Source organism: Aulonocara sp. 'chitande type north' Nkhata Bay, linkage group LG8, assembly GCF_057382095.1.
Source record: "Aulonocara sp. 'chitande type north' Nkhata Bay isolate Kocher_YH1m ecotype deep benthic linkage group LG8, A_spYH_male_GT1.1, whole genome shotgun sequence".
NCBI classification, from domain to species: Eukaryota; Metazoa; Chordata; class Actinopteri; order Cichliformes; family Cichlidae; genus Aulonocara; species Aulonocara sp. 'chitande type north' Nkhata Bay.
In genome coordinates, this window is record NC_141351.1 from 14,121,415 (window position 1) to 14,147,548 (window position 26,134).

General features: G+C 40.6%; 1 protein-coding gene across 5 annotated transcripts; it reads left to right on the forward strand.

Moving 5' to 3' along the window:
- Positions 1 to 1,112: 1,112 nt before the first annotated feature.
- On the forward strand, positions 1,113 to 26,134 carry LOC147323388 (uncharacterized). 5 transcript variants are annotated; one of them, XM_086303706.1, is made up of 21 exons: positions 1,113 to 1,308; positions 2,281 to 2,369; positions 2,498 to 2,551; positions 2,634 to 2,714; positions 2,796 to 2,884; positions 2,974 to 3,010; positions 3,102 to 3,226; positions 3,488 to 6,040; positions 6,217 to 6,293; positions 7,602 to 7,737; positions 8,139 to 8,196; positions 10,885 to 10,988; positions 11,229 to 11,431; positions 11,522 to 11,609; positions 13,860 to 13,937; positions 14,110 to 14,150; positions 14,698 to 14,781; positions 18,647 to 18,704; positions 21,513 to 21,586; positions 22,362 to 22,422; positions 25,891 to 26,134. In XM_086303706.1, exons 2-21 carry the CDS (start codon positions 2,296 to 2,298, stop codon positions 25,983 to 25,985), a joined length of 4,170 nt encoding a protein of 1,389 aa, XP_086159832.1. In that variant the 5' UTR covers positions 1,113 to 1,308; positions 2,281 to 2,295; the 3' UTR covers positions 25,986 to 26,134. The 5 variants fall into 5 exon arrangements, with proteins under 5 accessions (XP_086159832.1, XP_086159833.1, XP_086159834.1 ...); XM_086303707.1 differs by having other exon boundaries at positions 10,885 to 10,973; positions 11,226 to 11,431; XM_086303708.1 differs by having other exon boundaries at positions 10,885 to 10,973.

Here is a 26,134-nt window from a genome sequence, read left to right on the forward strand (position 1 = left end):
CGAAGTAAGAGCACTCCAGCTCACATGTTAGTCTGCTCCAAGCATTCCCACAAAGGTCAGAGTTTTGTTGTAGTTAATGCGTCATTTTTCTTAACATAATTGGTGATATAGGTTACAAGCAAGTCTGGCGCTGAACAGAAATTGTCGCGCTATGCTCCTTTATTTATTGTGTTTATTGTGCATAAATAGTGAATTGTCCTGACACAATATTGCGTTTCGCTTCTGTTATTATGGTACATTGACAAAAACATATACTTTTATTCACAGGGTAAAACAGTTGTTTTGTATCACTAATTGCCCAGTACGATTACAGCATACAATATTATTGTCACTGCTACATTTCTGTGATGCTACCAGAAATTATTTCCACTACTAATTAATTACCGTTGAGCTCAAAGGTTATATTAATAAACGGTTAACGAATGTGTATTTATGAGGACGATTTGTGAGACTGGTAAACTTATGATATGTACGATGGTCTTTCGTTCTACACGGTGCATTTCAAGGTCCTGCACCCATCTGTCGGTAAACTGTACCTGGGCTTGTTGCAGTGATCTGAAGTTACTAAACTTCACGAGTGTATGCACTCACTCCAAGAACCTTATAATTATAAATCTGAGCGTGGTGAAAGTTGAGCAGCACGCTGACGTCTTTTGTCCACTCTGGGTGCTCCTAAGGGTCTGACCCTTTCACTCCTTTGATTTTTTCCTCGTATTTTTCTTTGTCTTTTCGTCGAGTCTGTCTTTGTATGGACCGGCATTGTTCTCCTTTTGTTTTGTACATTCCTTTTTTGTGCGGCAAAGAAAAAACAAGAAGGTATTGGAACCGGAGAATGAACGTTTTGCGGTGCTGCAAACGCTTGCATTTGATGCGGTACTTGGATTGTTTTGCCACGAGTTCCCGGCATGCAATGCGCGAAAATCACGTGATTGCTAAACAAGGGGGAGGGTGCATCCAGCCTCCTCGGCTGTAATTGGTCCAGCCCAGAGTCGATCATGACCAATTGGCCAATCCAACACCTTTCATTATATATACCCTTCCTAAAAAAAAAAAAAATCCATCGGCCCATAAAAACAAAAAATCGCCAGCTGGCCAGTCCAGCTATGATACTGTCCCAACAGTCCAGGAGTCTGGAAAACTGTGAAACCGAGCTGTGTGCGTTTGTGTGGTTTACTCTCCAGTCAAATAGGGGGCGCTGTTACATTAAATACAAAACATCTTTTCAATCAAAGCAGAAGAAGACGGTAGTTGCGGGAAAACTGAAGCGGATGATTCTCATGTTGGAGGCTCCAAACTGCAAGAAAACAGGTAGTTTTAGGAATATTTATGAATATGTGCAGTTATTTACTTGCGCGATCTGTTTCTTCTTATGAGATGTTAGTCTGTCGGGGTGTTTTTGTCGATTGTCCGAGTCTCAGAAGTTTCAGAACAGAGCTAGTTATGTAAGTTACACCCCCAAAACAGAGACAGCTAGCCAGCCTGATGTCGAGATTTAACTACTTTAAGCGACCGTGTACGAACATTAAACGGTGATTTATAAAGTTGCCAATATATGTAATCAGTGGCTTTTGACTGACTTCACAATGCCGCTTCATTGCGTGGTCGCTGTTTTCAACGTAATGATGCTTTAATATCAGCAGGCAAACTACTTTTTGTGTATAATTGAAGCACTTGTGCCATTTATATAATAACTTATTCAATTGATGAGAAAATAGTTGTGCGGTTTCCACTGAGCCCAGTACAAATAAAACATCGCGTCTCAGACAACATGATTTTCTGCAACATAACCGAATCTATCCTCCTATTGTCCAGATATCTGCCAAGCTAACAGTGCATGCTGTGTGTACAGTGAGCAAAGTACACGCAATGAATAGTTAAACATTCAGTCAACAATAGGTTGTAAAGGTAGGCTCCATGCATTCATGCCAAGCAGGTTGGATTTTATTTGCAGGACCATCCGAGTCATCGGTAGAACTCTTTGGACTTCATCTCATTCAGAATGACTCAGACAAATTCCTTGCACATGCATAGAAGCTTGAACGTGCTACCCCAGTACTGAAGCTACTTCATTACCTCCCAGTACATCTCTGACTTGCTCATTGTGCCATCCATCCATTCGTGGCGGGGGCTGGGGCCCATCCCAGCTGCCACAGGGCGAGCAGCAGGGTATACCCTGCACGAGAATGCCTCTCTGACACAGGGATAGATACAACTGACCTTGATATTAATGTGTTATAGATGCTGATCACAGTAATGTGTACACAGATTTTTATCTCTTAGTCTTTTAGAATCACCATGAAAACCCCAAAAGTCTCAGATGTCAAGAAAGGGATTTCGGCGCTTTGGGAGACTCTGCAGTGTCCCATTTGGTGAGCATTATTTAGAATAAGAGCCTGTGTTAATAATATATAAAATCATTCTTCTGCTTTTGTAGTATTTATTTATTTTTTTACAAGATTTAGATTGTTTTTTCACGTAGGTGTTCTTTTGTCTATAGCTTGGATTTAATGACTGCTCCGGTATCTACTAAGTGTGACCATCAATTCTGCAAGTAAGTGTCTTCTTAACTGAAAAGCTTCTGTTAAATATGCACAGGCTTCATGCTTATGACTTTAGCTCTCTTTTTCTACCAGATTTTGCATGATGAAACTTTTGGACAAATCCAAACAAAACAAAGCCAACTGCCCCGTGTGTAAAAGCACAGTCACCAAAAGGTTGGACAGAGTATATATGCAGATGGTTTAACATGTATTATAATACGTGAAAGCTCATTGTAATTGTTTTTCTGCTTACAGGAGCTTACAGGAGAGCCCTGGGTTTCAGAAACTTGTCGCTGGTTTGCAGGACATGATCCAAGCATATGAGCATGACACTGGCACAAACTGTAAGGTTATATCACAGACTTTCTAAAATGATGTCATGGAATTGGCTTGCATTATGTCACCTGTTAACATTACATCTATACATTTTCAGACTTCACTGGAACATCCCAGCAAGGGCGATGTGCAGGGTTGGAACAATTAAGATTTATTTTTCACAGTAACGGTCATTTATTGACTCAGTCTGCTCAGATACAGCGTTGCGTATTTTCTTCTATCCAGTGTCACAGGTGCAGAAACTACTAAAGGAGCTCTGACATCTGGAGATGAATGTGGCACTGACATTGACAATGAACAAAATGCACTCTTTGGTGATCTTCCAGAATCCCACTCCTCAACTATTGCAGGTGAAATCTTCCTCAAATCAATTGTCATATTACTCACATTACTGCCAGTGCTTTGGTGTAACATACACTACTAAGGTGTATATTTGCTGCCCACAGTGTGATATCAGCATTTCTACCACCTTTTTCTTTGGGTTGGGAAAAAAAATATGTGTAAAGTCCTTACAGAGGACAGAGTAAAGAGATGGATGTGAAGTGAATATGACTTAATCAAAGCTTGCGAATGAACCTGATTTTCTTATACTGTTTTTTTTTCTGTAACAGCCCGGAATGGATTTGCAAGACTCATGGGGCTTGAAGATTCCGCTCCTTTGACGACAGAAAATGAAGCTCTGGATAGCGGGCTTGGTGATGCTCCACTAACGTCTGACAAGAAAATGTCCAGCCCCACAGACAACGGGGAACCAGTGAAAGCTGAAATGTCAGACGTTGTGGCGAATACTTCAAAAACGCGTAGGAATAGAGGCAAAAGGAGCCGGGAGAATGCCTCCCTTTATTCATCATTCATTCCAGATGAAAACGAAGACCAATCCCAAAGAAAGTCCTCTAGGAAGAAGCAGAAAAAAGATGTGGTGCCCGACAAGATCCTTGACCATAAGCGTAAGAAAAGTTTAGAGAAGGTTGCAGAGTGGCTCATGAAAGTTCCAGCTGAAGGAAGTCTTGAGTTAGAAAAACCAGATGAAAACTCTGATGACTCTGACAGCTGTTCCTCCGCTTCGACAATAGATATCAGGCAATGCAACAGTGAACTGAATCCGAAGAAAGAAGAGCGGGCCAAAGCCCTCGAAGAGCAGGTGTTTGGGGCTGTCTACAGACGAAGAGTGAACAGGAACGTCTCTCCTCCGCTTAAAGTTTTTACAGAGCCATCGATAGCTGAAGAAATATTGAAGAGTGAAGATGCTTCCAGTGTTAGAGAGGAAAACGGTTTTGCTTCTTTTGCAAAAATAAACAAAAGTAACGTGGAGGGTGAGCAGCAAATGACAGAAGAAATAAATGATGGCAGTGGCATTTGTAAATCAGCAGAACAGATGGAGATCGGGACAGAAATTGATACAGGCATGCATGTGGACGAGTTCAACAACTTTCCAGAAAGTCACCAAAACAGAGGCAGAGATGACGTTTCCAGTGTTGTGCCTGATAATGTAGAACAACAACTGGGGAGGAAGACGAGGAAAAGGACGTGCAATGTTTTGCAACAGGTAGACAGCGACTTACAAGAGCAAGCTCGGGCAAAATCAGAGGGTGGTGAGCAAAAGAAAACTGACAAAAGGAAAGGTAGAAACACAAGATCCGAAAAAGGCAAGCCCTCCAGAGTGCCGAAACCCCTTGTCCTCGTTGGAGTTCAGAATGGGGAAACCACCCCTGTTATTAGAATGAGAGCAGAAGAAGTTCAGGTTCAAATTGAGAATTACCCTAGCAGCGAGGACCAAGTAACTCCTGTCGTTAAGAGCAGTAGGAGAAGCAGAAGACTTCAGCTGTTTGCTGAGGAAGTCCAGGAGGGTCACAAGCAGGTGAGCGAGAAAGCTAAGGCAACTGAAGGAAACAGCAGTGTGGCAAAGCAGCCGGAACATGCTAATGGCGAAGCGCTTGATGATGTAAATAAGGTGGTAAAGTCAGCTAAAAAAAATGGATGTGTTTATAATGAAGACATAGGAGAGATTGAAAACATAGAGTGTGCTGAGAGAACATCGAATCTGAGGCCAACAGAAGCTGTTAAAGAGTTAAATGCTGCCTCAGGCTCTGCTCAGCTAGATGATGCAGCCGTGGTAGGGCCAACGCTTGAAAGTGACAATCAAAACAGTATTCAGTCACAGGCCTCGGTTTGTAAAACTAAATGTACCGAAACAGAAAACGAGGAGGACAGGAACGACAGTGAGCTCGACACGGAGCAACTTCTCAAGAGCTTCAAAGCAACTAAAAGGAAATCTTTCTATCTTGGAAGTCCAGACGTGAAAAGCAGCCGCGGTTCAGACAAAGACGCCATCAAAGAACCAGAGAAGAAACATGAAGATTGTTCTGGTGTTGAATCTGCAGAAAAGGCTTTAGGAGACTCCAGCAAGTCCTCTTATGATTTCATCTCTCCTTCCAACTCACCGGTCCAGCCGAGAATAACTGTTTCTGAGAAACGGGATCCGGCAGCAGTGGAAGCCTTGATCTCTGAACAAAACTGTTCAGGTCGCTTCAGGAGTAGTCCTAGCAGTGGACTGAGTCCTAACAAGGAGGCAAAACGTGGTGCAGAAAGTCCTCCTCTTTCTGTGGTCCCTCAGGTCGTAGATTCTGGTCTCCGCTTCACAGCCGTTGAATGTGACGAGCTAAAGGAAGCCTCTCAAAACACAGAGAGTCGGGCTGACTGTGAGGATGTGAAGGGGATAAAAGATGACGCACCTGCCACTTTAAAGTGTTCCTCAGTCAACACAGCTGAACATAGGGGAGTTCCAGAGTCTTCTTTGACCCCTGATGACCTTATCGCGTCACCGGTCCAAACTATCCACAAAGCAGAGATTAACAGCAACGGTAGTGGAGAGGTCAGCATCAACTCCTCCATCAATAGGAAACCGAGGAGGAAGAGAAAGGCTCAGAGACTGGAGCCTTCATCCGAGTCCGATAGCAGTGGATCCAAAGAAGAATTACCCACTCTGACACAAATCTTTGGAACATCAGCTCGTCCTTCCGCTCAGAATCGGAGCGACTCCGGTGAAGACGACAGATGCGAGGGAACAGCTGATGCAGCAGATCGGTTACCACCTGCATGCCCCAGCCCCGACTGCGTTGATTCCAGTCAAGCATCTGTGGACTTGTTCGGCACGCCAGAAGAATGTAAGACGATTCTCTTTAACTGAAATAGTTTTTTGAAGTTTTATTTTTTTCATGCTTGCATCAAAGTAGCCTATAAGCCAATGCACGTGTGTGAGTGCTTGCTGTGTGGTTTCCTGCTTCAAGAAGTTAAACATCTTTCCATTATAAGATGTGAAAAAGCTCCTATTCTCTCCCAGCAGGTGACGTTCCAGTAAATGACACCAGTGTTACCATAGAATCGTCACAGTTTTCAAGCGAAGTCCTTGTTACACAGGTAAACGAGCAGGGCCAGAATATCTTAAAATTCTCTCCACAGGATGCATGAAGGAGATCTGGATCTCGATTATGTTCTTATAGTTTCTTCTTGTTTAAGACATCAAAAACACTTTGTGAAGATCTGGTTAAAAAAGCAGTTTTGCTGTGTGTCACAATGGAAATTAAAAGAAAGTCCTCCCAAAAAGTGGAGCTGTAGATCTGGATCCACATCAGCTCTACACGTTGACTTCTAAGTTGAGCCACGCTCCACCTCTGGTAGAAATTTCTTGCCGGTCAGTTCATTTTTTTGACTAACAACTAAACGAACACGAAAACCAAACCGATCATGTAAACTGTTTGGTACATATACAATATTTACATTGCATTCCTTTCACTGGTTTCATATATATCTGCATGAATGTGCCAGATGTTAAAAAGAAAAGTATGTGAAACTTGTGATTCTCATCAAAATGAGATTTGACATTATTTTAAACACTCTAATCTCTTCCGCTTGCTCAGCATTTACCTGGCTTCGTTGTGCTTTCAGCGATGCACCTTCACGTTACGTCCCATAGAGGGCAGCCACCACATTTTCCCCGCACCGAACTGTCAGCCGCCTGGATGACAGACTACCTCGCTCAGTGAAAAATGTCCCCCTCAGCAGCTTTCTAAATTGCATTTCATTTACGTTAGAGGAAATGCCGCCTAGAAGATGATTCTTGTTTTCTACCCCATCCATCTTCCAGCACTCTCACTTTTATCTGTCGACTGGATTTGACTGGGGAGTTCAAGTTTGACGCCCTGGGGTTTAGAAGGGGGGGGGGCTCAGGATTACGCAAATCAGAGGATACAGAGCTTTTCTGTTGTTTAGCAGTGCGTCTTTTTTACATAATCAATGTACTTGCTGTGTAAACTCACAGGAGGAAATTAAAATAACAAAAGCACAGCGTAGTGACGCTGTTGGAAACGGGGCCTGGTGGTAAAAGCTTCCATCACCTGCTTTCTCTTTTGCTTTTTGAGCTCCTTCATGAAAACATTTGACAGTCAATAGATGCTCACTGGCTCAAAAGCCACCAATGCCCTTTAATTGATGTGAATGACTGCGCGTGGGTCCCTCGTCACTGACTGACAGTTGTCACTTCTTTTCATGCATCAGTGCAATACGTCAAATATGCCGCCAGCATGTGTTCCTTTATTTCATGCAGTAAAATGCTGCATTGCAGATTTCTGTTGTCTTCTTATTACCACTCTGTGCGTCACTTAATTGTAATTATGAGCTGATATGCTTTATCTCCCCCCCCCCCTTTTTTTTTTTTTTCTTTTTTAGCAAAAGATAGAAATGCAGAAGGAGCTGGTGAGGCTGGAGAAGCTGATGGCCCTGGTCTCAGAGGTGCTTCAGGAGAAAGAGAGCAGTCCTTCCAAAGAAATCCCCCCACAAACCCATCAGAGCACCAGAGACATGGGTAAGAAGATAATAAGCAGATGCTTATTTTCAGAGATGAAAAGATTAGTTCACAAAAAAGATGAGTAGATAATTATGTGTTTACAGCATCTGAAGGAAAAATATCCAAAACTGATTAATTCCAGACTCTCAAAAGGCAAATACATATGAAGACTGAGTCAGTTTCCCCTGGTAGTAAACTAAATATATTTGAGGTTTGGTAAGATGAAGATGGGCATTTTTCACAATTTTTCTGACGTTTATTGGCCAAAACATGCTGGACAATTTGTAAAGGAAATATTCTGTAGATAAATTGAAACTGAATGAACACAAAAATTTGAAGTATGCCCGAAACAAAGTCTTTTTTTCTGTCTTTTGAAGTATTGAAAGTCATAAAATGTAATATAAATATTGTGTTTGCAGGCCCAGACGCTCACAGACAGCTTCCTCGTGACCAGGACGCAGGGCACGCCGCAGACAGGCAAGTAAAGGATTGTAAAAATAGACTTGCTCAGTGCTGCTGCATAGAAATATCTATACCCACAATCAGTTTTACTCCCTCCTCACAAGATCTCCTCGATCTAAACAAACAGATCGGCAAAAAGTCGTAAGATAAGTCCCAATAGCATTGAAAAAGTCAGTGTTTCTGATTTATTTTGCTCAGTTTCTTTTACCTATGGAAAAAAACCCCTTAAACTTATTCCTTGAAACAATAGACATGATGCAAAAACCACAAATAAACACTATTTTAACCCCTGTCCACCATGACCTCATGAAAACTGAAAGACATTAAGTCCGTCTTTACAGGAAATACAGGAAATGATTAGAGGAACAGATAATATCACAGCTAAATGACTCTTAGAAAGCTAGAAACCAGTTCCACATGTTAACTGTTTGTTTTCCTGAGTTCCTGGTGTCTTAATCCGTTGTATTCACCTGGTGATTAAAAACAGCCGAGGCTTTAGACGGTCTGATTTTATACCAGTCATTTGTGTGAGTGTAAGTACCTTTGTGTTATAAGTTAACGTTAAAGCAACATTTTGACGTCTCTTTGTGTCTGAGCAGCTCCTGTAACTTTTTGCTGGCAAGTGAAAAAGGATAACTAGATAGATAGATAGATAGATAAATAAATAAATAAAACACTGTCTGTGAAAGACACAGGAGGAATTATGAGTCATAACATCAGAAGGTTTTCTTTGCTTGCTCAGCAGCCTAATTAACCAATCACCTCGCCTAATGTTGGCCTCCAGTCATGTGACAATCTTCGAACTCAAACCTGACTTCAGTAATTAAATACGTCCGCCTCACCGCGCTGCAGTCTTTCCTTAGAGGGTTCTACATATTGTTTATAGATTTTAAAAGGAGCCATATTTCAATACATCTATATTAGCCAGTACAATAACTGGAGTAAGTAGCATGTAATTGGCCTCTTTCAGTCTGTAACTGAAGGAGAAATTTGGCGAGTGTGTGTGTGCGGGCACGTGTACGTGTGTGTTGGTGGTTCTCAGAGGGTGATGCATCTCAAGAGGACAGGCAGATAATCTCACTAATGAACCCAGAATCTGCTTATGCTGTGGAGAATAAAAAAGTCATTACTGACTGCATCTTATGTCATTTAGAGCACTTAGCGGGAAACTTGCATCGCCACAGTAATTTATCTCTTGCGACTGATTGTGCACACAGACACACACATACAACCTCTCGCCTCCCAGAGTTCTACGTGCTGTCCTTTGGGCGAGAGAGTGGGAGAAATGGCGGATGAGAACACAGAGGGGTTTGGTTATACAAGTTCTAAATGAAAAAGCACATATTCCAGAACTGCAGTAGCGAAATTGGAAAGATTAGTTGGCACTGCAGTCTAAGTTTTCAGTGAGCTGGTGCAGGTAATTTAAACGCAGGCACTCTGCCAGAGACTTTGAGTGAAGAAATAAACCCAAAAGAAAACAAAGAAAGGAAACTTTACCAACTTTATTCATTTTGGAGAATAAAAGCATACCTCTGCCAAAAATTATATAAGAATGTGTCACTGATATCAACTTTCTTTCTTTGTCAAGTCCTGGATCAACATTTACGCTGTAGCGTGCAGTTGAGTTGGGAATCCTGATGATAACTGATGATATTCTAATGCATCATGCATGATATAGTGCTCTGCTCAATACATTGCAAGGCAGTCATCTATGAAATATCACAATATCTGTTTAACTGAAGGAGAAGAGTTCAGTTTTAATGATATGTCAGTTCTGTTACTTAGCTCTGCCCCGCTTCTCACCATTTCCCTCCCATTAGCTCTTTTATTTATTTATTTTTGTCCTGATTCATTTGGTAAGATTCACCATCAGCAGACATGAATAGTGACTCTGGTCATTTAAATGGGCTTGGGTATCCATTTAGAGCGCCTGCATGCTTTAATAAAAATACTGATGTTTGCTGCCATCATAGTCTCATCACATGAGGAAAATATTGATATTTTGTCCCAGCCCCGCTCTGCAAACTTAAAGTGTTGCTAGGAATTAGAACTGGAGTGTTATTCAAAGGGGAACAGGCACTCGAGACCTGTGGTACTAATTCAGTTTTGTGCAAAAGTTTTATAATTTCTTTATATGTGTATATGTAGTATGTGTATTATATTATAGGAGATGGGGAAAAAGTGCAGTGATTTATTGAAACATACGAAAACTCACATGGAAATACAGTTTTATGGGGAAGAACTGTACAAATTCAGAAGGTGATTGTGCAACAATTTGTTACACAATCACTTTCTGTTACATTTGAATTTGTAACAATTTCAAATGTAACAATTTGTTACACCTTCTGTGACGCACCGATTGTGAAATCAAAACTTTCACAATCGGTGCATCCCAAATATGCAGGGATCCACAGATCCAACATTGTGTAACAATTATCTTCTGGATACGCAACTGGATACAAAAACCAAATGCAAAATGAATGGAAAAAATAGCAACCAGGGTCCAAAGAAAAATGTTCATAGACCTTTAGAAAGTCTGGAAAAGTACTGCTGAAGACCACTTAAAATATTAGAATGGAATCTGGCTCTTTGGAAGTGAAATACAAAGAACCTTTGCACAGTCTGTACATGCAGGTCAAAAATCCAGGAAATGTAAAGTTAAAACCAATGCATGCCAAGCTTACAGACACATCTGTTTTGCAGGAAAGCTGTTCCAGAAGCGGGACCGAACCTAAACCCAGAACCATCTGATTGCAAAGGTGTTCCCGAACCCAACCCGTCAGAGCCTGAAGGTGACACACAGATGGGTATGAAGTGAACTGTAGAAACATGTTTTTTCAGATAGCTTCATTATTCTATTTGCACATTTAATACCACATGAACATAAAGGAGCAATTTGACATTACTGCAGGTTTTTTTTGAGTCGGTTTGATTTAGCCTGACTGTGGTTGATAAGGTTAATCTCTGATGAAGGATCACCAAAAGTGGTGAAAGAGGAATGGGTCAGGTCAGGTGACTGTGTGTCCTATGTTTTTTCTCTCCAGCAGCGCAGAAGTCTGCGCATAAAGGGGTCGGTGTCAAAGGCACTGGAGTCTCCAAAACACCTTCTTCAACTTCAGCAGCTAAGACTCAGAAGGACAGCAGTTCTCTGTCCGATGGGCAAGAAGACAAAGAAAATAACAGCCCTCCAAAAGACGCATGCAAAGCTAAGCTGGTGCTTGTGTCATCAGGATTGGGCCCAAATGAGCAGGTGACCTTTTAGACAATCAGTCAGTTTGTTTGCTTTTTAAACTTAGTCAGTTTTAGAATAAATAAACTGATATGACGCTGTTGCCAACAGATTATGGTGAAAAAGTTTGCCAAGAGAGTTGGTGCCCGTGTGGTTTCCCAGGTAACACCAGAAGTGACTCATGTCATCATGCGTACAGGTAAGTACAGTCACATGCTCTCCTTTTAGAGTCAAAGGGAGCCACTGGACAAATTGGCTTGATAGGCAACAGAGCAATTAAATCCTTTAGTACTTTAGTTGTTTCTAGCTCTTGTGTTTTTTTTCTAAAAGAACATTTGCAATTAGAAAAGGACATTTTCTTTCTACGTGTAGTTACAGCTTGTTTCGTGCGTCTTTTAAAGCGCTCCTCGGAGATAAGCTCTCTGTTTCTCTCCACCCCACACACTCTCTCCTCCATTTATCCACTAGTTGCTAATTACCCTCTCTGATAGATTATTTTTAATTTCAAAGCTCGCTGTCTCCAAAGCACCATATTAACTGTCACATTTTAAGAAGTCCTCCTTTTTTTTTCTTTTTTTTCTTTCTTTTAATTGCAGCGGTTTCCTGGGCAACTAAAAATAGGAATCGTAGGCCTCTTGATCTTTATGGTTAAATTTTGGGAAAGGAGCAGGAGGTCTCTTATTACTGCCATTAGTAGAAAATAAGTTTAAAGCCTTTAAAATGCATTTCTCAGAAGAACTGGCAGTAATGGGCATTTTTGACTCTTACCTGGATTAAAAAGTTTCTGTCTGCCTCTTTCACGGATTTGAAAAGAGAAGAAAAGATGAAGATTGATTTCCTTTAAATCATCAGAATGAGCCAGAGTTGGACATTTTTTCCTGTGCATGCACTGACACGATTGTATTGACTCACCTGTTAGACCATCTGACTTCTGATCTGTCTTGGCTTCCTCTTGTTGTTAGGTCTCCCGATTCATGCCATTTAATAGCAATTATATAATATTATTCTCGACTGGGGAAAGAAACGTGTTTAAGTCATTTTGCACATGTTAGGTTGTACTGTGTGTGCAGTCTACTGTGAATCTACCTCTGAGTACACTGACTTTACCTCGTTCCCAGTTCAGACTGGGAGCATCTCGTCTCGCCACTTAACCAGACTCCGCTGAACTAAAACCTAACTGTTGATGTTTTGGAGCTGTTGTGAAGATGCTCTTAGCTTGAAAGTGCTACTTCAAACTTGAAGTGAGCTCTTTGTGAGCCTGAAAGACTTATTGACTTATTATCACCCAGACGCAATTTGAATTTCACTGTGGTGTTGTTCTTGTCCTTTTCACTCGTAAATCTGAAATATTAGAATAAATGGCTCCTTGCAAATCTCGTGAGCAGAGCCACATGGTAACTGACACTAGTTGGAGAGCAGCTGGATTGCATCAGGCTTTATCCTTTTTGCGGCAACAGAAAGAACAGAGGAAAGGAGAAAAATGTTAGAATTAACTGATTGCTTATTAAAAAGTAGCTAAATAACTCATAACTTGGAACGCAAAGTGTTGTAAGTCTATTGAGTTGCACTGCAACACTGCTACTGATTACATTTGCTTTGAGATAATAAGTCTTGTGTGACTGCAACTATAGGCCATCAGTTAATCTTATTTTTAATGAAAAAGAATGACTATACTTTGTTTACAACACTTTACCAGGATTTCCATATTAAATTTAAATGTAATAATGATAATACTGCAAATGATAACATATTAAAAAAGTAATTTCTGGCAAGAGTGAGCAGAAGTTATAACCATATATTGTCCTTTGTTTTGCAACAGAAACCTTTTAGCGTTGCGTCCAAGAGCTCAGACGGTTAATAACCTTAATAACATATAATAACCTTTATACTCACTGGTCAATTTATTAGGTACAACTCGCTGGTTCTTCATTCAACCTCCTTCTGTCTTCTTAACTGCTTGAACTCTTCATGGGTTAGATTGGTTGGCAGCACATGTATGATGTGAATCTCCCATTTCATCACATGCCATATTGCTTTATTTGATTACAATCTAGTTAGTGTGGGGGGGGCTTTTGATCACAGTGAACTGCCATGTTCAAGGAACCACTGTGAGATTATTTAAGCTTTGATACATGGCACATTATACAGCTAGAAACAGCCATCAGAAGATGGATAGACTGCGGTCATAAAGATATGGACATGTCAGCAAGGCTCAGGTAGACCATGGTATTCAAAGGATGCTCAGTTGGTAGTAAGGAGCCAGCTGAGCATCTCTAGCCCCTCGTATAGCTCCATGGACTCACACTTAGCAAGTTTGTGACTTGTAGGCCTTAAAAGATACTTGGTCAATTTTACAGTGTATAAGGTGTATTTGTACAATCACCTCATGAAAGAGCTCTCGTATTTTGCATTTCCTTTCATGCGTCTGCTCTTTTTCTCTCTCTGCCAGATGAACAGCTGGTATGTGAGCGCACACTGAAATACTTCCTGGGAATTGCAGGCAGGAAGTGGGTGTTGAGTTTCCAGTGTAAGTATAACTTAACTTAACTAATAAGTAAAGAGTAATTAGTCTAAATTTAAATGTAAAAAACAGCATGGCATGAAAAGGTAGGCTGGAATAAAAGGGTGTTTTACACAGTAAAGTTTTTGTGTGTCAGATAATAAGCTCGCAATCTTTTGCTCTTTTTTTCTCTCTGTAGGGATTTCTGAGTGCTTCAAACAAAAGAAAGTCTTAGATGAGGTACGCTCGCCCGCGTGCTCGTTGAATCAGCGCAGCAGTGGCTTACAGTCACATCTGTGTTTGTCCCGATGTTGAATTAAGGCCACATGATGAATCTCTGGCTGTGGCTTGCTGTGATATACCACCATAAATGATTAGCCATCCATTTGTTTTAGCAAGTCTGCTTCTGTGATAGGCCAGTGTAATCCAGCCAGGCTACATTTAGTATCGGTATTTCAAGTTATTTTATCCATCACTGGGGCAGTTTTAAGAAGAAAAAAAAAAAAGCATTATATCATGAACACAGAAATGCACTCTTTACGATTAAAAGTTGATTGCTGTCACATTGAAGAATGCTCAGTGTACTCATAAGAGCATACCTGACTCTGGGAAGAAATTAATTACTCTTAACAGACTCTGTGTTTAAATTCAGTCCTGAGATTGAATAATCACTTAGGCTGTTTTTAAAACGAAAATGAAAATAGAAAATAACCGAGCCGAAAATTTTTACGCTAACTGTGAGCTTCATGTTTGCCTATTTGAGTCTTTTTGCTTTCTTCTTAACCAGAGTCCGTTTGAGGTGAGAGGGGATGTGGTGAATGGGCCCAACCACCAGGGCCCCTCAAGAGCTCGGACCACTGAAGACAGTAATGTGAGTGCTTTATTAACTGAAGGGGACTGATAAATATACTCATATAATAAAAATAGAAATTGATCATAAAGCTTCATAGATCAAGTGTGGTATGGATTGTCAACAAACAATAATAACTCATCTCCAGTTATTTACAATTCAATACAAAAGACAACAATATGAATATTCATACATTTGTTATACTGTTTGGTGCGTTTTCAGGGGCTTGAGTCAGTGAGTTGTGCTCCTTTGCAGTGCAGGCACCCTCGTCCAGCAGTTCTTGCATATTATTTGTCATTTGCTGTGTTTGGAGTGTTTCCACACAATGATCTGCTTTGAGGGACAAGCTCTTCGTTTCAGCTGTGCCAGACATCCGTATTTAGTTTTAATGGACTATTATGTGTTGTAAAGCAGTCTTTTAATATAGTGCTACTTTCTATCCAGAAAACCTTAGTCTCCAGGGGAACAGCTGTGACTGGCATATGCAGCCACATCATCAGGCAGTGATCTGGCGGTGCTTTGCATTCGATTGATGGAGCAATATCAGTCGATCGTCTTGATTTAATTGTGGAAAGCTAAAATCTTGATTAAGATTAAAATTCAGTTAATTGTGCAGTCCTATGCCACATAAAATTAATATTATAGCTTTAAAACGGATGTTTTAGCTTGAGGCTTAAAAGAAAATCTAAAAGTACTCTGAAACTTTGATAAGAGCGGTACAGCTACAAAAGGTACAGTTAAAGAGGTGCATAACAAAGATTTCAGGTAGGGTCAAGTATGTGGCTTTGCATTATTGTTACTTTTGAGGAGAAATGGTATTGATGAATGGCACAATAGCTTTTTACTATGTGTGCTTGATTGTTAACAACATAGCCTTATAGCTCCACAGGATTTTTTTAGTTGTAGATTATTTTTGGATGATCATTATATCATATTACCTGTATAATTATTGGATATTATAATTTGCATGCTCACTGAAACTGCAATGCATTCAATTCAGTTTGATTTGTATAGCACAAAATCACCTCAAGTCGCTTTATATTCTGAGGTAAAGAACCTACAAGAATAGAGCAATAAACCCAACAATCGGATGATTCCCTGTGAATCCCACTTGGAAACAGTGGGAAGAAAAAACTCCCTTTTAACAGGAAAAATTATCCAGCAGAGCCAGGCTCTGGGAGGAGCAGCCACCTGCTGTGATCCAGTTACGGTGAGGGGAGGGAGACACACTATGGAAGAGAACCAGAGATTGAATTGGTATTTCTCTGAGTGAATAAGAAAAAGAAGAAGAAACAGTACGTGATAAGAAGTCCCGCAGCAGCTTAGACTTAGTGCAGTTTAACTAAGGGTCACCTGATTCAGCACTAACTGTAATCTTTATTAAAAATCCAAGTTTTAAGGCTAATCTTAAAAGTAGAGATGCCGTCTGTCTCCCAAACAAACTGGGAGCTGGTTCCACAGAAGAGGGGCCTGAAGCCTTAAAGCTCTGCCTCCCATTCTACTTTTTAATATCCTAGGACCCACACGTAAACCAGCAGTCTGAGAGCGAAGTGCTCTCTTGGGGTAATGCAGTACTATGAGGTCTGCAAGATAAGATGGGTGCTGTCTTTCTAGTCCCTGTTAGTCTCTAGCTGATGCATTTTGGAACAACTAAAGAGTCTTTGGGGAGCTTTTAGGACAGCCCGATTATAATGAGTTACAGTAGTTCAGCCTAGAAGTAATAAATGCATGAATTAAGTCTTTCAGCATCAAACTGGGACAGTATTATTATTTTTTTGTATACTTTATTAATCGCCTGTAGGGAAATTTCTCTCTGCATTTAACAGATTCACTCAGTGAAGCAGTGGGCAGCCACCAATCCAGCGCCCGGGGAGCAGTGTGTAGGGACAGTACCTTGCTCAGGGGTACCTCAGGGGAGCTATTCGGTGGAGTTGAACCCCCGACCTTCCGATCATGGGGCAAACACTCTACCTACTGAGTTCTCTCCTCCCCTATTTCTATTTTCTAATGTTTGCACAAATGCAAGTAACCAGTTCTGCATATTTGTTTAAGGTGCACACTGAAGGACATATCATTGTTAAAAAAGACTCTGAGTTTCCTCACAGTGTTACTGGAGGTCAATAATGCTGTCTAGAAAAGGTAAAGATACCAGATTACTACGATTTTTAGGGACGATGTACAATAACCTCCGTTTTATCTGAATTTGAAAGCACAAACTTAGAGGTCATCAGGCTTTTATGTCTTTAAGACACACTGCATTCTGGCTTCATGGATAAATAAAGCTGGGTATCATCTACATAGCATTGAAAATCTAAGCTATACCTTCATCCTGCACCACAGGATTCGTGGCTCTGCCACATTTATATTGCTCCTCCCTAAATCTGCCTTTAAAATACTCAAAGCTTCATTAGTTATATATCCACGAAGATGCACATCTTCTTCATCTGTTCAGTTCATTAGCCCACCAATGCCTTTCCATTCTGTCAGTCTGTTTTACTGTAGCTTATAGAGATTTTGCAGCATGTCAACATGTTGACTGGATGAAGCAAATTTGTTTTAGAACACAACAATTATTTAGGAAAACAAAGCAAAAACAGCAAATCGGCGCATTAATTCCTGCTGTTATCGACAGTTACCACTGCTCGTATTTTTTAAAAGCACAGTGTTAGTCCACAAAGAATAGTCTGTGATTCAGAGAGGAAAATAAAATAAAATGGCCCAATTACAAGCAGCACTTGAACTTGTTTCCTCGTGTTGCACCAGCCTCTTAGCTCAGACCCTGTTGTGAGGAGCTAATTGTAATTTTCCCCTTGGTGTAAGGCCAGCAGGACCACTACTGTTGCCACTGAGGGGGGAAATTAGAAATGGCTAGATGTCATGTTGGCCGTATCACTGCCTTTGAAGAACCTCTGCTAATTGAATTAGCTAGTAATTTCAGGCTTATTTAAGTGGCATGTGCACCGTGCCGGCAATTTGATGGAGCCAGGCAGATTGTCCCGTTCATATTCACTTTCTGTCACCTGCACTAGTGTGACAAACGGACTAACAGATGAAATGGAGAGTCGGGGAGTCTGTCACCAGAACGCTCTGGAAATCAGTCAAAGAAACTGCGTGAGTGTGTGTGCCTGTGTGTGCTTGTTATCACACTCTAATACCTCCTGAAGGACATTAGCTGTTGTCTAAATTAAAAATCTGTAACAGAAACACTTTTTCATCTCACCGAGCACCTCTGGCTAATGGTGATTATGGACGTACAGGGAAGCGTGAGAAATGAGTATTTCTCTCCCCTGTCGCTCGGACATTTATCTTTCAAACACTTCCATCCTGCCACACGCTGTAGATGAGGCCGTGTCATGAGTTTCCTTTCAGTGGTTATCATAGTTCAAAGAAACAAGTTTACATTCCCATTTCAAGCAAGCCTATTGACCCTGAGTGTGATAAAACAGCGTCCCTGGTGTCGAGCCTCTCGTTTTTCTTTGCCTCCTTTAAGTGTGATATTACCTCGGTGACGGTAGCTTTATTTGCACGGTTCTCTTTTACTCATCACTTCATTTACTGTATTACAGTGAGGGCAAAAAATCAACGAGGTCTCAAGGCTTTATTTTACCCAGTAAGTGAGGAATAGATGTTGTAAATTGCAGGATATGCTTGGAGAGGTGTTTCAGCTCTACCACTGTAACCCTTTACACAGGTGAAGAGTTCAGAAACACACTCAGCTGTAATGGTAATAGCAGTGTTGGCTGCTCTCATCCAGTGTTGTTGAGCATTGTTTGAAGGTTAAATCCACTGAGTAAATGTCCTCTTTACTTGCTTTACTCTACATATTTTTGAAAACATTTTAAAGCAGCTTTTTTATCCTTCTTTTAAGTCTTCCTTTTGTTTTCAGCTGCTCATGAAGGGCTTCAGCATCTGCTTCCAGGGGCCTTTTACAGACATGACTGCAGGTAAGAAACATGATGTGACATAAGATCTCCAGAAAGAAAGCTTATTGTGTACTGCAGTAAATTTAGGGTTAAAATTGAACATGCAAACCAGGCAGTGTTATGATATATATCTCTAACACTGTTAGAGATGCTCCAGAGTGGCCAAAAAGCACAGTACTGTGCAGAAGTGTCAAACCACTCCTCATTAGTTGCTGTCAAAGAGCACGGTGGGGCCGTATTTTCCGCACTTCCACTTCTGCAATCCTTTAATTTTCTCCAAAATCGACAGTGCGCCTTATGTATGAATTCTGCTTACTGACCTTGAACCAATTTTATGTCGCACAGGGCGCTCAAAAATCTGTCAAAAATGTTTTAGTACGACTTCGGTAAGCTACGAAGCCGCACCGCTTGATGGATTGTCGGAGCATTACGTTTACCGTAGTCAGGAGCCTTGCGGACTCAAAGTAATCTGGGTCCAAAACTCCGTCCGCTTCAGGTCCCAAAGTCAAACAAACACTGCGGCATCACAGAGTTAAAAACTGTCTAAATTCTTTCATCTTTAATAAAATGATCTTTACCAGGTGTAACAATTAAGTTTAACATCCAGGCACCCATGATAACAGAATGTATTCAATTTAATGGAGTTAGAAATTAGCAGGAAGTTAGCTCTCTAGTTTCCACCTAAACATGATATAGCATGTTCTGACTGAGAGATTTCTGAAAAAAATTCAAACGTACAGCTCTGCTGTCACTTCCAACATAAATAAAGACAAAAAAATAAACAGCTGTGACGTTTGTAGGGTTACTGAAGTTGGGCTAGCTGGTATATAATGATGTGTTACGTGATCGCAAGTAACGCAGCTGTGTTAGCATAACATAAACACAGTGAAGCTGGAGGATGAACGCTAACTTTTTTCCCCTCGATAAAAGTTAACGTGAGGGTTCCTGATGGTTAGGGACAAATGCAATCGCATGGCAGGATGCTGTAAACGGACCAAACTTCAGTCAGGAGAACAACTGAGTTAATTCATCCACAATACGAAGTTGGTCATTAATATACTGCAACAACATAGGAATAGAGCAGCTGTGATAGAATTCAACATTAACGAGTCAATGGTACAGAAGTGGAGGAAGCAAGAAGAATGAGTTGAGTAAAGTTCTGTTTTGTTTCGCTTATAATCCAGTGCACCTTATGTATGAAAACAGACCCGTTCATCGACAGTGCTCCTTATAACCCGGTGCTCCTTATGTTCCGAAAAATACGGTACTTCATTTTTAAGTATGACAGTGATCCTAAACACACTGCCAATGCAGTAAAAACATACCTGGATAGAAAAAACACACACAAACACTTTGACTCTGCTTTGAATTTTCATTGTGCAATGAACCTGCATCTTTTTTTTTTTTCCTTTTGCACATTCAAATTTATGCAAACTTTAACTGTCATCTCCACTTTTCTATTTCTATTTTCTGTTTCCAGTTGATTCAGGAACAAAGCTCTAAAACACCACAGGGCAAGCAACACCCACATGGTGCCTCAAATTACTGGCTGCAAAAACAAAGATTTTAAAACTTTCTTTTTTTATAGTTGTCTGAAAACCTCAGGTGGTGTTTTATTGCATTGTTTCCATCTTGCTGTTTGCAATGTTGCTTTCTCAATCAAGAAATACTGTTCTCGACCGCCCTTATTCCATCTTATTGATGCCTCCGTCCTGCAAGACTCTGATAGACACACGGGAGAAAGAAGACAATAAGGAGAGGGACAGTTAAAGTAGCTCACACAGCTTTTGACTGACACTGAGAATAGCTTGAAACCTGTGCTGTTTTTAACCTCTGTCATTTCAGCACTGGAGAACAATGACAAGTGATTCCAGCGTGTGGGTGGGTTGAATACGTACTTAGGAGTCGTGTGAGATGTTTTTGGTGTGGTTTTGTCACATTGCACAGCAGTTGCTATGGAGTCTGGAAATTATTTCTGAACAGAAAGTGGAAATGAGCTTCCAACCATGGACAAAGTCGTCTGCAAGACTCCTTTTCCAGAATGCTCTTGCAGTTTCTGTAAGAGGTTTATAACTTTGGTGCCAAGGATTTAAACTGTTTATGACCTCCCAACACAAGCTTATAAGCAGTTCGGTTGCCCTTCATACAGCATAATTCTTGGCTCTTCCCTTTCAACATGGTTGAATGGAGAGAGAGAGAGATCATGGTTGAAGGTCTCAGGGGGGTCCTCATTGCTTAAAACCCCTGAAGGCAGCATTCTTCATTTTCCTTCTTCCTGGGGCTCTAAAAGTGCTCCTGCCGCATCCTCCCCGCTGCTTGCTGGATCGATGAAGCTTTGCTAATGGGTTGACATCTGCTAGCTCGCGTGAGTCGTTTAAAAGACTTTCTTTTCTTTTTTTTAACATGGCACAAACACGGAGCTGTTTTCTTCTGGGATTTCATGCATTATTTAACCACTCGGGTTGATACATATTGATGTTATCTAGAGCTCGCAGAAGACGCTCATCAGTGTTTTCCTGACATGAATGAACGTACCCAGGAAGATGAGTTGTTGATTTATCTTTTTGATGGCACTTGTGGTATTTCCTGTGAGCTGCTGGAATATAAACACAGTTTTCTGAATGAAGTTAAATGTGTGTTGACCGAGTGAACTGCACAAATGAATCTGGAGCAGCGAGTGAATCTCTGACCTGTGTTTGTCCATCTGATCAAAGTAAAGCTTAGCTTGAAATGGGTCTGCTGTGTGTCCCCTTGGGGTTAGAGGCAGTAAAAGCAGATCTGATCATCTTTTATTTTCCTGAAATAGACATTTTCATGTGTTTCCGACAGATAAAATGGAGTGGATGGTGGAGCTCTGTGGAGCTGCTGTAGTGAAAGATCCACTTCTACTCGATGGTAAACAGGTAAGAGTGTCCAGCCGCTCAACTTATAAACTCCACAAAGAGCCACTGCTGTTCTAAATTCATGCTTTCCTCTCTTACTTCAAAATGTATCTTAAGATTGGTTTAAAACTAGATCTAGGATGACTTACACTTTATACTGTAAGGTAAGATGCTACAATAATAGAGAAAAAACCCTGTCTGCAAGCACTTGGCAAAAGTGGGAAGGAAAAACTCCCTTTTAACAGGAAGAAACCTCCAACAGAACCAGGCTCAGGAAAGGGGCAGCCATCTGCCACGACTGGTTCGGGGTGAGGGGAGGGAGAAGGCAAAAAATTCCTGTATATGAAATTTCAGCGTTAATGTCTCTGTTTCACTTACGATCCCCGCGATGCGCTCCATTACGGGTACAAGTCAGGCAGCATTCGGTAAAGCAGATGCCTCCCAGAGCAACTCTTTGTCTCACAAAGCTGCATTAGTGCCTCTTATTTGTCTCCTGGGTTTAATTTCATTTTTGAAAATGACACATTAATGCTGAATTGTTCAGCAGACGTGACACTAATTATGGTTAAAAAGGCAACATTTATTATTACTGACAGTCAGAGATGCAGTAATCACAGTCGCTGCTTAATCAGCCGTGAGTCATTTAGAAAGTTCCAGACAAGATCGATCGACAGGCAAGGATAAAAATACTGCGCTTTAACATTTTGACTGATTGTAAGTACTAAACTGTTTGTTCTATTTGTGCTTCGTTTTATGATGAGAAATTGTTGTTTTTTCTACTCCTTTTGTTCCGCAGAAGTCCCGGCAGCTCGTCATTGTACAGCCTAAACCAGAGTCATCATCTTCAACTTACAACAGTGAGTCTTGGCTAGAAATAAAAATAAATTTTCACCTTTTAATTAATTTATTTTTTTAATATCTGATCATAACTCACTTTATTTTAACCTAATTGGCTTATTTCTGTCTCTCTCACAAGCAAATAGTCTATTACATGCTTCCACACGCAGAGGTCGTGAAGACAGAGATTAGACTGACCCCGTAACAGGGGTTACATATTCATACACAGCCTCACCGAGGGGTTCGGGCTACTACAGAGACAGACAAGAATTGTGTGTGACACACAGTGTACTAATATAGTTTTGTGTTATTATATAAGATGAGATTTCATAAGCCTTGATATGGTGCAACAAAGAAGTGACACCAAGTGATGACACATTTTGTAGGCAAATAATGGATGGAAAAGATTTTTCATTACAAAATGAGTTTGTGCCAAGGAGTCAGTTGTTTTTGTTTTTTAATATTATGCTCAAATGCTAAAAAGAAAAGGAGACAGACATTTTTCTTTTTCTTAATGTTCTTAATTATTACAAAGTTTTATTTATAGATTTATTGAAAGTTGGCTTTTCTCTGTAACTAGTATTTAGCATTCCAGTTAATTTAGCTGATGATTTAGTCTCTGCAGTGTATTACAGCAGTGTGCAAAGAGCTTGTTGGGTTTGAAATGGGTGTGAAACGGCTATATTCACAATAGCTGCTTACATTCACAGTCCACCTGCGTTACTTCGTTTTGATCAGAAATTAGTGATGTAGTTGCAGCCGGACTGATGGAAACCAGTGGAACTGAGTCCCATTCCAGACATATCACAGATGAGTTTGGTTCATCAGGGCAAATTGACTCTGATGGATTACAACATGATGGCAATCTAGCTGCATTTAAAAGAAAAAAAAGGAAAAAAAGAAAAGAAAAGAAAAATGAAATAGCAGTTGTTTGCAAAGCTTCATCAATCAATCTGAAGTTGTAGGAAACATATTTCCTTGCACTAAACGACCTATATAATTGGCTTGTGATTGAAAACGGGCAACCAGTTGGTTGCCGCTACTCGAAATTGACTGCCGATGTGAAAAAGTGTAAGGCAATCATTTGGGAACCGGCTGTTTGTTGATTACTTATAATCTATTGTGACCGAGTTACAGTAGATTTTACCAGTGAGCTTTTGTTTGTTTCAAAATAAAAGTATTTTATTCAGTTAACCGAATATTAACTAAAGATTTAATCTGATTGTAGAGACACAAAGGGTGATGATGTCTAGTTAGCCAGTGCTAGCCAGTACACATTACTAAGGTCTATTTATTATCTTGTTACATTACTGATGATCGCCAAAAGGGTTAGGCTTTAAAAATAACCCATGAAAGCACCACAGAGACAGAGTAAATGACACCCACTACAGGAGGAAATAGTTGGTGTCGTCACAAGCAAAAACACATTAGCTCTCTGAATGATGCACGTTACACTGTAAAAGAAGTTTCATACTTTCAAAAAGCTTTAGTTTAATTTACGTGGATATAGTATCCTAATACGGACCCATTGCTTGTTGCACTGTTAGTCTCTCACACAGTTCTGGTCTTAAGCATCCTCATGCCCTGCTGAAAAGCTCAGTTTGGGGGAATTTTGCAGCTTTTAAAAACTTTTTTTGTGTACCCGCATGGTGGTGGATCTTACTGCAGGTTTGCCACCCCCAAAATATCTTCATTTTAACAGCGATGCTATCCTATTCAGTCTCCCAAATAAATTTTGAATTTAAATCAATTTATTACATTGATGACTGGGTATGAGATTATCTAAGGGTGAGGTTTTGTATCTAAACTGACTGTAATGAACGAATATTCCCCACAAGCACAGACATCCGGGGCTGCTGTGCATGTCAGCGCACCTGTCTGTCCATCAGTGCGCGGTTTCGAATGCATTTTTTCCGTAAGGACCAATTGGAGAGCGACAGAATGGTGAAAATGGCAGATGCTGCCAACCAAAATGAGACAGGTCCCCAACAAGAGCGAGGAGAGTGACTTTTCAGGGAAGCATGTGTGAAGGGAGTTGAGCAGCAGAGAAATGGCCAAGAGTAAATTTCAGATTGCAGCGTGGGGAATGTCAAAACAAATTGGCCACAGAACAGAGGGGCTGATGTTGCATGAGGAGAGCTGACAGTTTGAAAGAGAAGGGGAGCAAGTAACACCTCGTTTCCCTCCTCATAGCATCCTAATTTGCACTGCTACATATTTAATGTAGCTTTTTCTCTTCCATGTCCTCTGGCACCTATAGAGCAGGTAAACGAGCAGTTCCTCCACTCGTTCACCGCTATGTATCGTCTGCTATCCTCTGCTTGGGCTCCACTGATTGAAATCACTGCCTTTCTCAGTCACCCATCCTTTATAATTCATGGGTGTAAAGGCAGCATTTATAGATATGTGTTATAAAAGACCTTATCTGGAGATGTAAGTACAGAACACTGACTTAAGGACTGTTATTTTGTTTTGTCGGATTTCTGAGAATCAGAATTGAGGGTTGGGGAGCGGGGGTTATTTTAAGGGATTTTGAATGCGGCAGAGTTGTTAGTCCCAGATCTACTGGAAGTTTCCCACACGCCATTTCTGGGAATTACAGAGACTGGTTAAAAAAACAGAAAATGTCCAGTCTTTGGAGAAAAATCCCCTGTTGATATCAGATCATAGGAGAATGGCCAAACTGGTTGTAATCAAAGTGTGCAGAAGAGCATCTTTGATCGTGTAAAACTTTGAACCAGATAGTCTACAGAAGCAGAAGACCGCACCAAGTGCAATTCCTGTCAGCCGAGAGCAAAAAACTGAAGGTAACTCAGTACTAGCAAGATGTATCTAATAGGGTGGTCGCTAAGTGTATGCTTTCACTAAAGGACTACAGCTGTTAGGGTTTGTGTGCTGGAACCTAACCCCTTACATATCGTGGATACAATTAAAAACTTGAGCTACACACAAATAAGTGCATCATCATCCCCTCATAAAAGCTTAACAATTATTCCTAAGCTGAAAATAGTCCCAGATAAATGCAGTGTTATTTTTTTCCTAATAGTGAATGTGGCATCTTTCAACAAATGAAATTATATATTCATGTTTGTTTGTTTTTCTAGATCCATATTTTCAGCAGTAGCAGCTGGTTTGGGACTTAGCCGCTGAAAGGCTAGGGTAGTCAGAAAGGCCTGAGAGCTGGACTATTACACTGCAGGAAGATCTTTTCATGGCATTTGCTGAAAATGGAGACAATGTAGAGTAATACAAGCCTCATGCATTAAAATATGAATACTGGTTCTCCTTCAACTGTTAGCTCTTACTGTTATTAGAGCATTAATCATACAGATGTAAAAGTTGGAGACATTATAAGCCCTCAAAGGCTTTTTGTTGGAATTTCACCTGCTCTAACCCTACACCTACACCGCACTCATGTCCTGTTTCATGCGTGTTCACACTTTCAATACTTTATCTTTAGAAGGCATTAACATCTGTCCTCTCTGCAGGTCTTTCCAAACAAGCTACTGTTGTAACCCGTGGTTGGTTGTTGGATACAGTTGCGACCTACACCCTTCAAAATTACAGCAGCTACAGAACATAACCCAAGGAACCCAGAGATCTTCCCACGGCTTCACTATGACCTCTTATGGGGAATTTAACTGTTCCATTTTTTGTTTTTCCAAAATATCCACCTGTTATACATATTTCTGTGTCTCTCATTGTATGATGTATATAAAGTACTCGACTAAA